The 14962-nt window shown below is 39.1% G+C and overlaps 1 protein-coding gene across 1 annotated transcript; it reads left to right on the forward strand.

Annotated features, from left to right (window-relative positions):
- Window positions 1-3242: 3242 nt before the first annotated feature.
- Window positions 3243-3519, forward strand: LOC309662340 (uncharacterized protein; the record flags this gene model as incomplete). Its single annotated transcript, XM_082465016.1, has 1 exon — window positions 3243-3519. A coding segment is annotated over one exon (228 nt), but the record flags the coding sequence as incomplete, so codon positions are not given.
- Between the last annotated feature and the right edge of the window lie 11443 nt (window positions 3520-14962).

The raw sequence follows: 14962 nt of genomic DNA on the forward strand, positions 1-14962 counted from the left end.
TAATATGGCTGGTGGAGGTTTCCGGAGAGTTGAAGAAGTAGACAGAGAATAAACGGTGAAAATTTTTTTTCTATTACTGTCTTCAAAGCCATAAAGCATGTTTGGAAAGAGCAGAAGAAAGCAAGCATATCAGATGAGCCCTAAGTCCATATTTCATCTAGATTTCAGACCTTAGTGCTCTGATCTTCTCTCCCTTCCCAACCCCACTCTCAATCACTTATATGTGATGCTCTGGGTTTTAAATGGTATCTTATATCTATTTTTGGTTTCACACAATTGCAATCTGGTATTTACTTATGGAATACAACAGTTTTATTTCCTGATAAAGGAATTTTAAGCACAAGAGGGCAGTCTAGGGAAGTGTTCTCCTCAGGTGAGGTAGGCTATCCTGATTCCATTAAACATGTGTTCCCACATTCTACAGTAACATTCAGTGAGAGTTACAAGTTTATTCCTAAGCGAGACACGGCTCTTCACCAGCCATGGCCCATCACGAGAAGCTTCAGTGCCCAAGGGGACAGCATAGAAAAGAGTAGTGTTCAGGCCCAGGATAGAAGAGAGGAACTGTAGAAGAAATGTTGACAGCTAAATCTCTGAAAAGGCAGAAAGGAAATCTTTGGAGAACATGCTAGGACACTGTTGCCCGAACTTCAGTTATTCGCTAAAACCTCATTATATTTGTCATAATTCCACACCACATGTATTACATAACATTAATAATTTTTAATTTAACTTCACTTTATAATAACTTTGAACATTTTTAATTTAGTTGACCATAGTTAATCATGTACATGATATGGCAGATGAAATATTTAAATTATATATTACAGCATATATGTACATATATACATATAGAAATATGTTACAGAATGAGAGGGACAGAGGGAGAGAGAGAGAGAGAGAGAGAGAAAGAGGGAGAGAGAGAGAGAGAGAGATTACAAAGTTTGGCAAACTCAAAATCTGCAGAGCTGAAACGCTGCTGGAAGCCGATCCGACAGGGGAATTATCTTTTTCCTGGGTGAAGGTCAGCCTTGTTCTATTCAGGCCATCAGTGGATTGGATGAGGACTTCCTACCTTATAGAGGGCAACTGCTTTACTCAGGTCACTGATTTAAAAAATACTCTCATCCAAAAGAATCTGTACAGGAGCACCCAGAATAATGTTTGACCAGATAACCGTGGACCCTGTGCCACTGAAGCTGACCCATAAATTAAGCATCAAAACTTCCTTCCAGCACAGTAACAAATTGTATGAAGAAAATAGAGCAGGAAATAGGTTTATGTGACATACGTTCCACTGGGACCAAAATGGAAAATATAAAAACTAAGTTAAAATTATAATAAAATTGTTATTAATGATTGAAAAATTGTATATGAATGGCAATGAACTTCAGGGACTGCATTTTTAATAAAGTGATTTCAACTTCCTCTTAAATTTATCCCTAGATTTGCTGTGAAACAACATGTGTTTAAATAATTCATAAATATTAAATACATATAAAATTAGTTATTTGAATGGCGTTGCATATTGGGATTCCCAATAATTTCAAAGGGACAGGAAGCCAGAAAATTTGAACAATCCTCTGGGCTTTCTTCAAGGTGAAGAAATCCAAAGAGGTTAGTTGGGAGAAATTAGATAGGAGCAGGTGGTATAACACTTTTGGGCGGTATGAGCAAAATGCTTGATTTCTGTTGAAAATCTAGAGTCTGAGCTGCCAGCTCCTCTTAGTTATGGTAGCTCATGCTATGCTCTTAGTGAACTCCTTTTGGCCTGAAGTAAAACAGTTTTATAAAGGTCCCAGGAATCTGACTGCTGGATGTTCGTTATTTGAGGGAGCAAAGCAGTGAAAGGAGGACCCTAGAGGTCACCACTTTACTGAACGTGTCTAAGTGTCATGATGGGAAGTCATCTGAGATGATCTGCTAACTTCCCTCAGTCCATTTTAGAAGAAGAGAAGAGACTTTGCTTGGCAAGCCATGAATAAATGGGAAATGCATTGTAAGAAAATCTTGAGGTAAAGAGAAAGGTGTCACTACGTAGCCAGACCCTTTTGAAACCATTATGGGCATCAAAATGGTCACCAGATCAAGTGCAGCTAGGAAGGCAGTTGTAGAAGTCAAGGAAGGTGAAAGATAGAAAAGGGTCGTCTTCCCCAATCAAGAAAGGGGAATTTTGATTACAAGTTAGAGAACCTCCCAAATCCCCCCACTGCCATAAACCACGGAAACGGAGAGCTAAGGCAGGGACTCTGTGAGTCATGAGAACGTAATCCATTGAGGAGATCCTGGAGCAGGACATTTCTTGTTTTCAGAGTCTCTGCCAAGCCATTTATAGATGGATTTGCATTTTGGTTGGGAAATGATTGGACCAGGCCAGTTTTGGCAGCTCCCCTTCCTCCTAGGTGGGACAGCAAGCCCCAATGAATAGGTCCTCTGCTGCATCAGAGCCATCCTCCTGCTACTGTAGTCCCAATTGAATTTGGAGAACGTGGTGAGTAGGATTCTTTAGTTCAAATTTGTTCTTCAGCTTCTGAATGTAGCATTTATCCTGGAGACAGCAAATTTGATGGGTCCAAAGTTACCATCATGGGTTTAATGCTACTTATTGGATGGGAACTTGCAATTTGGGCACAAAGTTATATTGTATTTATGAGATTTCTGATACCTTGTTTGAATTCTTGTATTGAAGAAGAAATTGATAGGAAATTTTGACATGAAAGATAAAGAATACAGTATTTTCCCTTTCTTATGCCTTTTTGGTGTCCCTCTGCTCTGATGTTAGAGGCATTTATCTTAGAAGGTGTGAGGTCCTTACATTCTTCCTGATTGTCCTTTGCTCTGTATATGTCATTCTGTTGGTACCTCATGAGAGAAGATGATGATAGCAATTGCTTTTGAGCTTGCCCAGGATTTTAGAGCTTGTATTGGCCTTTTTTGAACATGTTGTTTTCATAAAAAAGAAAAAGAAATAAAAGTAAAAACACCTGCTTGTTTCTTTCAAATAAAGATATTTTCTTTGGAAAAGTTGTGTGAGAAAAGAAAAGTTTTTCTCTGGGGTGATGTATCGATTTGCTAAAGAGCGAGAGAGAAGTCAGAAATTCATTGAAAGGTATTAAAGATATTAAAGCCCATGCTTAGAGATTGCCGAGATAGTATCTGTTGTTATTACACAAGCTTTTCCGCTCTTCTCTGTAAGAATTCCTTCTTGTGAACACGGTCATATACTTTCTTTCAGATATTAAGACTCCAGAAAGAGGTCTTCTGAACAGCAGCAGTGCAAGCAGCCTTGCCAGCCACCTCCAGTGTGCCCACCTAAGTGCCCTGATCCTTGCTCACCTCCCAAGTGTCCAGAACCTTGCCCACGTATAAAGTGCCCTGAGCCATGCCCACCTCAGCAGTGCCAGCAGAAATGCCCTCCTGTGCCACCTCCCCAACAATGCCAGCAGAAGTGCCCACCCAAGAACAAGTAACAGCTTCAGCGTTTCTATGGATCAGGAAAGGATAAGGACAATTGGCTCACCGAGTTCCACAGCTCCACCTTCATCTTCTCTTTAAAGCCTATCATGGATACAGAAGAAGCTTCTCCAACCTTCAGCCTGCAGTATGCGTGCGGTGATTCCTGTCCGTCAGAGGTTTCCTATCTGAGGCTGCGTTATACCGCTTCCCTCTGAGACGTACCCGAGAAAGCATCACAGAGCCTCAGAAGGAAGAGCAGCAGCTCTCCTCCTGGGCGCCCTCTGAGGAATCTGTTAATGTCTTCTGCGTCTGTCTGTCACCTGGACAGGGGTTCCTACCAGCTGAGCATTTGTTCCTTATCCTCCACGTCTTGAATAAAATACAGTTCTTTTGTTTGATGGTAAAAATATTTTCTTTCTTTTACAACCTGCTTTTTGCTATACCATATCATAATTTTGGTTGATTTCTGTCCTTCTTTGACCCCACGTTTCAGGCTCTCACAATAAGTTTTATCTGAATTTTGAGTCCTATCGATGATTATTTCTGTATAATTTCAAATCCAGGTTATTTTTTTTTTTACTTCTTGCTTGATTGATTTGAGGAACAAATTATTTAACTCCTCAGGATTTGAATCCCTTATTAAAATGTAGGGAGAATCACATTTAGAGTGCCCACTTTCTTATGCTTAGAAATTAAATGAATCTGTGTAATTCAGTTAGCACAATGATGGACACATAATTAGCATTTTGTGAGGTGACCCATCATCACTGTCTGCTTCATCATCACCATCACCACCATCACCACCATCACCACCACCGCCATGTTTGCTCCAGCAGGAAAGTGGCTCAGACATACCTAGTACAGAAAACAGGGAGATTCTTAAACTCTATTACCCTTTCATATTCTGTGTTCATTTTCTTTTCCAATTTAACTGTATTTTTAAAAAACATCTTTATTGGAATATAATTGTTCTAGTATGGTGTGCTAACTTCTGCTTTATAACAAAGTGAATCAGCCATACATATACATATATCCCTATATCTGCTCCCTTTTGCATCTCCCTTCCTATCCCATACCTCTATGTGGTCACAAAGCACCGAGCTGATCTCCTTGTGCTATGTGGATGCTTCCCACTAGCTATTGATTTTACATTTGGTAGAGTATATATGTCCATGACACTCTCTCACTTCGTCCCAGCTTACCTTTCTCCCTTCCCTTGTCCTCAAGTCCATTCACTATGCCTGTGTCCTTTCCCTAGGTTCTTCACAATTTTTTTTTTTACATTGCATATATATATTATCATACGATATTTGTTTTTCTCTTTCTGACTTCCTTCACTCTGTATGACAGACCTCAGGTCCATCCACCTAATTACAAAAAACTCAATATCTTTTCCTTTTATGACTGAGTAGTATTCCATTGTATATATGCACCACATTTTCTTTATCCATTCATCTGTCGATAGACACTTAGGTTGCTTCCATGTCCTGGCTATTGTAAATAGAGCTGCGATGAAGATTGTGGTACATGACTATTTTTGAATTATGGTTTTGTCAGGGTATATGCCGAGTAGTGGAATTGCTGGCCCATATGGTAGCTCTATTTTTAGTATTTAAAGAACCTGTACACTGTTCTCCATGGTGGCTGTATCAATTTACATTCCCACCAAGAGTGCAACAGAGTTCCCTTTTCTCCACACCCTCTTCAGCATTTGTTATTTGTAGATTTTTGATGATGGCCATACTGACTAGTGTGAAGTGATACCTCAGTATAGTTTTGATTTGCATTTCTCTAATGATTAGTGATGTTGAGCAGGCTTTTATGTGTTTGATTTCAATCTGTATATCTTTTTTTTGAGAAATGTCTATTTAAGTCTTCGGCCCATTTTTGGATTGGTTTGTTTGTTTTTTTGATAATGAGCTGCATGTGCTGCTTGTAAATTTTGGAGACTAATCTGCTGTCAGTTGCTTCGTTTACAAATATTTCCTCCCATTCTGAGGGTTGTCTTTTCGTCTTGTTTATGGTTTGTTTGTTGTGCAAAAGCTTTTAAGTTTCATTTGGTCCCATTTGTTTATTTTTGTTTTATTTCCATTTCCCCAGGAGGTGGGCCAAAAAGGATCTTGCTGTGATTCTTTACATAGAGTGTACTGCCATTGTTTTCCTCTAAGAGTTTGATAGTGTCTGGCCTTACATGGAGGTCTTTAATCCATTTTGAGTTTATTTTTGTTTATGGTGTTAGGGAGTGTTGTAATTTCACTCTTTTACATGTAGCTGTCCAATTTTCCGAGCACCACTTATTGACGAGGCTGTCTTTTCTCCATTGTATATTCTTGCCTCCTTTATCAAAAATAAGGTGACCATATGTATGTGGGTTTATCTCTGGGCTTTCCGTCCTGTTCCATTGATCTATATTTCTCTTTTTGTTCCAGTACCATACTGTCTTGATTACTGTAGCTTTGTAGTATAGTCTGAAGTCCAGGAGCCTGATTCCTTCAGTTCCATTTTTCTTTCTCAAGTTTGCTTTTGCTATTTGGGGTCTTTTTTGTTTCCATAGAAATTGTGAATTTTTTTGTTCTAGTTCTGTGAAAAGTGGCATTGGTACTTAGATCAGTGTTGCATTGGATCTGTAGATTGCTTTGGGTAGTATAGTGATTTTCACAATGTTGAGTTTTTAAAAATATGAAAGTACTAATCACTAAATGCATTGACATGAAAATGTACAAAATTGGACAGTTAGGAGTACATGTGGGGGAGCAAAGGGTACTATGGCAGGTTGAGGGGACTGGAGGGTTGAAGGAGAAGACAGAAAATGAGCATGAAAATACATTTTTAAAATTACTGTCTTTTAAAGACCTAAAACACATGTGAAAAGAGTAGAAGAAAGAAAAGAGATCAGCCCTAAGTTTGTAATTCACGTAGATTTCAGACCTTTAGTGCTCTGATCCTCTCTCCCCTCCCCAAACCTACTCTCAGTCACTTATACGTGAGGGTTCGAGTCTTAAATGGTATCTTCCATTTCTTTCTGGTTTCACACAATTTAAATCTGATATTGATTGTTGGAATAAAAAGTATTTATTTTCCTGATAAAGGAATTTTAAGCATATGACAGCAGTCTAGGGGAGTGTTGTGGTCAGGTGATATGGGACATCCTGATTCTATTAAAAATGTGTTACCACGTTCTACAGTAACATAAAGCCAGTGTTGAAAACTTTTCCTAAATGAGACAGGGCTGCTCACCAGCCATGACCCATAAAGAAAAGTTTCAGTGCCCAAGGGGACAGAGGATAGTTCAGGTCCTGGACTGAAAAGGCAGAAATGAAATCTTTTGCCAGGGTTGGAGAACATACTAGGGCATTGTTTCCTGAACTTCAGTTATTCCCTAAAGGCTCATTATATTTGTTATAATTACACATCACAAGTATCATGTAATATTGATAATTTTTACTTTAAATTCACTTTAAACTAACTTTTTGAATTTCTAATTTAATTGGCCATAGGGAATCAAGTGCATGAAATGGCAGAAGAAATATTCAATTTACATATATGTATGTATATATGCATATATATATGAATAGAGAGAGACACACACACACACACAGCAAGAGAGAGAGAGAGAGAGAGAAGAGACACAGAAAGAGCCAAATATAGAGAGAGAGATTAGGAAGGCTGGAAAGTCCAAAATATGCAGGACCAACCCTAGCTGGAAGGCCATCAGGCAGGGGAATTGTCTCTTACCTGGATGGGGGAGGGGTCAGGCTTTTGTTCTATTCAACAGACTCTATGAGGCCTACCCACTTACAGAGGGCAAACTCCTTTACTCAGGGCACTGATGTAAATATCACTCTCATCCAAAAGCATCCTTAGAGAAAAAGCCCGAAAAAAGATTGAACAAATATTTGAGCAACCTGTTCCAGTCAAGTGGACCCATAAAAAATATCAAAAATTCCTTCCAGCACATGGACAAACTTTATAAAGAAAATAGAGCAGGAAATAGGTTAATTTCACGTATATTCCACTGTGATCAATATGGAAGAATCTACAGATAGCTTAAAGTTATAGTAAAATTATTATTAACGATTAAGAAGTAGTGTATGAATGGCAATTAACATCAACGAACGAATTATTAATAAAGTGATTTCAACTATCTCTTGAATTTACCCCTAGATTTGATGTGAATCAATGTGCTTAAATAATTCATAAATAATAAATAGATTTAAAACTCGTTATTTGAATGGCATTGCCTATTAGATAGGGTTTCCCAATGATTTCAAAGAGACAGGAAGCTAGAAAATTTAAACACTCGTCTGAGCTTTCTTCAAAAGTTGAAGAATCCAAAGAGGTCCTTTGGGGGAAATTAGGTAAGAGCCGGTGGGATGTCACGTTTGGGAGGTATGAGTAAAAGGCTTGGTTTCTATTGTAAGTCTAGGTTCTGATCTGCCAGCTGATTGGAATTATGGTAGGTGATGCTATGCTCCTAGTGAATTCCTTGTGGCCGGAAGTGAAACAGATTTATAAAGTTCATAGGAATCTGACTGTTGGATGTTCTTAATCTGAAGGAACAAAGCAGTGAAAGGAGGGCCCCAGAGGTCACCACTTTGCTAAACGTATCTAAGTATCATGATGGGAAGTCATCTGAGATCATCTGCAAACATCTCTCAGTCCATTTTAGAAGAGGAGAAGAGATTTCACTTAGCAAGCCGTGGATCAAGGCGAAATGTATTGTAAGAAGGACTTGAGGTAAAGGGAAAGGTGTCACCAGGTAGCCATGCCATTTTCAAACCAGTATGTACAACAAAATGGCCACCAGATCAAGGGCAACTAGGCAGGCAGTTTTAGAAGTCAAAGAAGGTGAAAGATAGAAAAGGGTCATCTTCCCCAATCAAGAAAGGGAACACTTGCCTACAAGTTAGAGAACCCCTGAAATTCTCCCACTGCCATACACCACTGAATCGGACAGCTAAGGCAGGGACTCTGTGAGTCATGAGAACATAGTCTAGTGAGGAGGTCCTGGCGCAGGGCATTTCCTGTTTTCAGAGTCCCTGCTAAGCCAGTTATGGATAGATTTGCATTTGGGTTGGGAAATGACTGCACGAGGCTAGTTTGGACAGCTCCGCTTCCCCTTGGGTGCGGCAGCAAGCCCCAATAAAAAGGTCCTCTGCTGCACGACAGCTATCCTCCTGCTACTCGAGTTCCGATTGACTTTGGAGAACCTGGTGAGTCTGATTCTTCAGTTCAAATTTGTTCTCGGGCCCCCGAATGTTGAGTTTATGCTGGAGACAGCAAATTTGATGGGTCCAAAGTTATGATCATGTGTATAATGCTACTTAGTGGATGGGAATTTGGAATATGGGCACAATGTTATATTGTATTTACTAGATTTCTGATACCTAGTTTGAATTCCTCTATTGAAAAAGAAATTAATAGGAAATTTTGACATGAAGGGATAAAGAGCAAAGGGTTTACCTTTTTCTATACTCTTTTCTTGGACCTCCGCTGTGATTTCAGAGACATTTATCTTAGAAGGTGTGAGGCTCTTACATTCATCCTGATTGCCCTTTGCTCTGTACAAAGTCATCCTGTCGGGTCCTCATGAGAGAAAATGGTGATAGGAATTGCTTGTGAGCTTGCCCAGAATTTTTGAACTTTTGATAGCCTTTTAAAAATATGTTGTTTTCATTAAAAAAAGAAGAAAGAGAAATAAAACTGAAACCATCGCTTGTTTCTTCAAAACAAAGATATTTTCTTTGGAAAAGTTGTATGAGAAAAGAAAGTTTTCTCTGGGCTGATGAATAGATTTGCCAAAGAACGAGAGAGATGTCAGAAATTCATTAAAAGGTATTAAAGAGATTAAAACACATGCTTAGAGATTGGAGAGATACTGTCCGTTTGTGTTACACAAGCTGTTGCTCTTCTCTATGTAGGGATTCCTTATTGTGAACACGGTCATATACTTTCTTTCAGATATTAAGACTGCAGAAAGATGTCTTCTCAAGAGCAGCAGTGCAAGCAGAAGTGCAAGACACCTCCACTGTGCGTAACTAAGTGCCCTGATCCTTGCTCACCTAAGAAGGATTCAGACCCTTGCCCACCTAAGCCGTGCCAGCAGAAATGCCCTCCTGGGACAGCTATCCAGCAATGCCAGCAGAAGTGCCCACCCAAGGACAAGTAACAGCTTCAGCTTTTATCTGCATCTGGAAAGGATAAGGGCAATCGGCTCACCTAGTTCCACAGCTCCACCTTCATCTTGTCTTCAAAGCCTATCATGGATACAGAAGAAGCTTTCCACCCTTCACCCTGCAGTATGCGTGTGGTGATTCCTGATGGTCAGAGGTTTCCTATCTGAGTCTGCTATGCCGCTTCCCTCTGGAGGTACCTGAGAAAGCACCACAGAGCCTCAGGAGGTAAAGCAGCAGCTATCCACCTGGGGGCCCTCTGAGGATTCTCTCGCTGTCTTCTGTGTCTGTCTGTCACGTGGGCAGCGGTTTCTACCAGATGAGCAATTGTTACTTATCCTCCATTTCCTGAATAAAATACATTTCTTCTTGTGATGGTAAAAGTATTTTCATTCTTTTAAAACCTGCTTTTAGCAATATCATATCATAATTTTGGTTGATTTCTATCCTTCTTCGATCTCAATTTTCAGGCTCTCACAGTCAGTGTTATCTGAATTTAGAGTTATATCGATGATTGTTTGTATATAATTTCAAATCCAGGTTATTTTCTTAATTATTGCTGGATTGATTTGAGGAACAAACTGTTTAACTCCTCAGAAGTTAAATCCCTCTACTAAAATGTGGGGAAAACCACATTTACAGTGCCTACTTGCTTAGGCATAAAATGTACATGAATGTGTGTAATTCAGTTGCCACAATGCCGGGCACATAACTGGCATTTGAGAGGTGGCCGATCATCATTGTCTCTGTCATCATCACCGTCACCACCATCACCACCACCACCATGTTTGCTCCGGCAGGAAAGAGGCTCAGACATACCTAGTACAGCACAGAAAGAGATTCTTAAACTATATTACACTTTCATATTCTGTGTTCCTTTTCTTTTCCAACTTAACTGTATTTATAATCTGATATGACACATTAAATGCTTTGGGAAATATTGGGATATTGTGCATAAAATTATAGTAGTTCTGAAAACATGGGTAGTACAAATCATGGGAAGTTTAAAGTGTCCTTACCAGGCAAAGCGCTGCCTGCTCTCCATGTGCACAACATGCTCTTCTTACTGTGAAACTCAACAACCTCAGGGTCTTATTATATATTTTCACCTCTGAAGTTACTTTCTTGATTGATTTGACCCCACCTTTGAGGTCCACTGGGGTTTCCAATGTTTATCTAGATTTACAAAATGACTGTTGCTATGCAGCTTGTTTTCTACGTGCTTAGCTTAGTGGTCCAGTAAGCCGTGAATAGGGATGTGTTCTTTAAGCATATCTCTTCTTGTGGTCCTAGATGTAAAGGAGTCCAAGATGCCAGAACTGCAGAAGAAAAAGATCCCCAGATTACTGCCCAAAGCTCATCAGAGTATTACATGAGTGAGAAATCAACACTGATATTTGGGAGTTGTCTCTACTTTAGTTAGTGTTATTTGACCTGACAGAGAATTTAGTTCTGTGAGGTGTGATGCTCCTGTAGAAATCTTAAAATTAGGGCATTGGCTTAAGAGTCTGGAGGTATTTGGCAAGGAATCTGATATTGGAAGCCATCAATGTGGTGATACATTTTATTCAATGGCAAAATGTTTGCAGTAATGGTTGTCCATGGTATCCTGAGAGGCAGACTAAATGTTGGTCACTTGTTACTTGACCAGGGTATTTCAATAGACATATGTTCAGGAAAAACTTTCTAGTTGGCAGGTCGGAAATTTAAAAAAATGAAAAGGAAAAAATACAGCCCAGATATTCAAAACCTTGTTGAATTAGGAAACGCAACACTTGTAAGCCCTAAAGAGTAAGAGATGAGATTAGAAGTGTTTTTTTTAAAATAATTAATTATTAATTAATTAATTTTTGGCACTGTTGGGTCTTCGTTTCTGTGCGAGGGCTTTCTCTAGTTGCCACAAGCAGGGACCACTCTTCATCGCGGTGCGCGGGCCTTTCCCTCTCGTGGACTCTCTTGTTGCAGAGCACAGGCTCCAGTCGCGCAGGCTCAGTAGTGGTGGTTCACGGGCCTAGGTGCTCCGCGGCATGTAGGATCATCCCAAACTAGGACTCAAACCCGTGTCCCCTGCATTAGCAGGCAGATTCTCAACCACTGCACTACCGGGAAAGCCCTAGAAGTGGTTTTGAACTTGAAGCCCAGTTTCAGTTGACTGTAACAATAGAGAAAAGTTACAAAAGTTGTAGTCTTTCCACCTGTTTGCCAGGGAGCCTCATGGTAATTGTATTATGTTCAGGGATCAAGGCAGCAATTTAATCAGGCCAGAAAATTGTTTCCAGAAAAGGACCTGAGTGAGGTCTCTAGCACATAGTAATGTTTGGACGAACGAATTATGTCAGGTGCCTACTAAGGGAATTGACAACTAAATAAACTATATGCCAAAACGAAAAAGACTGATTTTTCAAGAATTGTAATGACTTTCCAGCCCTCCTTTCCCCACTTTCAACCCTACCTACTTCAGATGTGGTCAGTACAGGTGATTAAAATTGAATATCCCCTATGAGGTGGATACAGGGCCCCAAAGAATAATGGATAAGGGAAGCTCTCTCAGAGAATAGTATCAGAGCCTAAGAGAGGCAAGGAGGAGAAGGAACACAGAGCTTCTCAAACGTTGTTACTCTTTTGTATGATGGTTATTCTTTCATCTTTCCCCTCCAGTTTTATTGAGGTATAATTGATTAAATTGTACACATTACTGTGTATAATGTGGCGATTTGACATATGTGTACTTTGTGTAGTGATTTACACCATAGGTTACATAATACATTAATTACTTCAACAGTAGCCATTTAACTGTGTGTATGGCTGAGTTTTTGCGTGTGTGTGTGTGTGTGTGCGTTTGTGTTTGGTGAGAATGCTTAAGGTCTACTTTCTCAGCAAGTTTCAAGTACACAACACAGTGTTAATATCAAGACTCACCATGCTGTACCTCAGACTCCCAGAGCTTATTCATCGTATGACTACAGACTTGTACCCTTTGCCCAACATCTCCATTTTTCCCACATCCCCCAGGCCCTGCTGAACACCATTCTACTATCTGTTTCTGTGACATCTGTGACTTTGGCAATATAATCCTAAATAAACATTGGCTCAAAGAAGAAATAACAAATACATATAAAATACTTTGTGATGAATGAAAATGAAAAGAAAACATAGAAGAACTTTAAGGATAAATGTAACGCAGTGCATAGAGAGCAAGTTACGGCTGGAGGCATGTGTTTTACAGAAGATAAAAGATCTCAAATCAGTAACCTGAGAGACAGGTATGCATGTGTGTGGGTTTATGAAAATTGAAAACTCCTAACACTAAAAACAGCAAAATATAAGCAGTGATTATTTTTGGCCGTTTAATAAACATGCTTATTTTTGAACAGCTTTATGTTTTCCCCATTATATTATATGAGGTAATATTTTTATAACAATTTATCATAATATTTAAAAAATATGTAGTAGTCACTGAAGGTGTGGCTGAGATGGAGGGAAAGTTTATGTCCTGAACTTCTGGCGCATGCCCAGCTGGTGACTCTTTCACAGGTTTCAGGTGTCTCCTCTTTCTCTTCCTCTCCTCCTCATTGTCCTCTTCTTCCTCCTTTCCCATTATAAAACCACATTCCTGAAAATCTTCCTGATTATTTGGCCAAGACAAGTTACTAGGCCACTTCTTCCTCCTGACTGCAGGAAGAATTATGAAAGATATTAAAGGACTATTACTAAATGCATGGGCAACATTTCAAAGAACTAAATTGAACAGTTAAGGTGTATATATTGGGCAGCGAAGGTAATATGGCTGGTGGAGGTTTCCGGAGAGTTGAAGAAGTAGACAGAGAATAAACGGTGAAAATTTTTTTTCTATTACTGTCTTCAAAGCCATAAAGCATGTTTGGAAAGAGCAGAAGAAAGCAAGCATATCAGATGAGCCCTAAGTCCATATTTCATCTAGATTTCAGACCTTAGTGCTCTGATCTTCTCTCCCTTCCCAACCCCACTCTCAATCACTTATATGTGATGCTCTGGGTTTTAAATGGTATCTTATATCTATTTTTGGTTTCACACAATTGCAATCTGGTATTTACTTATGGAATACAACAGTTTTATTTCCTGATAAAGGAATTTTAAGCACAAGAGGGCAGTCTAGGGAAGTGTTCTCCTCAGGTGAGGTAGGCTATCCTGATTCCATTAAACATGTGTTCCCACATTCTACAGTAACATTCAGTGAGAGTTACAAGTTTATTCCTAAGTGAGACACGGCTCTTCACCAGCCATGGCCCATCACGAGAAGCTTCAGTGCCCAAGGGGACAGCATAGAAAAGAGTAGTGTTCAGGCCCAGGATAGAAGAGAGGAACTGTAGAAGAAATGTTGACAGCTAAATCTCTGAAAAGGCAGAAAGGAAATCTTTGGAGAACATGATAGGACACTGTTGCCCGAACTTCAGTTATTCGCTAAAACCTCATTATGTTTGTCATAATTCCACACCACATGTATTACATAACATTAATAATTTTTAATTTAACTTCACTTTATAATAACTTTGAACATTTTTAATTTAGTTGGCCATAGTTAATCATGTACATGATATGGCAGATGAAATATTTAAATTATATATTACAGCATATATGTACATATATACATATAGAAATATGTTACAGAATGAGAGGGACAGAGGGAGAGAGAGAGAGAGAGAGAGAGAAAGAGGGAGAGAGAGAGAGAGAGAGAGAGATATTACAAAGTTTGGCAAACTCAAAATATGCAGAGCTGAAACGCTGCTGGAAGTCGATCCGACAGGGGAATTATCTTTTACCTGGGTGAAGGTCAGCCTTGTTCTATTCAGGCCATCAGTGGATTGGATGAGGACTTCCTACCTTATAGAGGGCAACTGCCTTTACTCAGGTCACTGATTTAAAAAGTACTCTCATCCAAAAGAATCTGTACAGGAGCACCCAGAATAATGTTTGACCAGATAACCATGGACCCTGTGCCACTGAAGCTGACCCATAAATTCACCATCAAAACTTCCTTCCAGCACAGTAACAAATTGTATGAAGAAAATAGAGCAGGAAATAGGTTTATTTGACATATGTTTCGCTGTGACCAAAATGGAAAATGTAAATACTAAGTTAAAATTATAATAAAATTGTTATTAATAATTGAAAAATTGTATATGAATGGCAATGAACTTCAGGGACTGCATTTTTAATAAAGTGATTTCAACTTCCTCTTAAATTTATCCCTAGATTTGCTGTGAAACAACATGTGTTTAAATAATTCATAAATATTAAATACATATAAAATTAGTTATTTGAATGGCATTGCATATTGGGATTCCCAATAATTT

The sequence above is a fragment of the Balaenoptera physalus genome, assembly GCF_965194825.1.
Source record: "Balaenoptera physalus genome assembly, chromosome: 1".
In the NCBI taxonomy this organism is placed as follows: domain Eukaryota; kingdom Metazoa; phylum Chordata; class Mammalia; order Artiodactyla; family Balaenopteridae; genus Balaenoptera; species Balaenoptera physalus.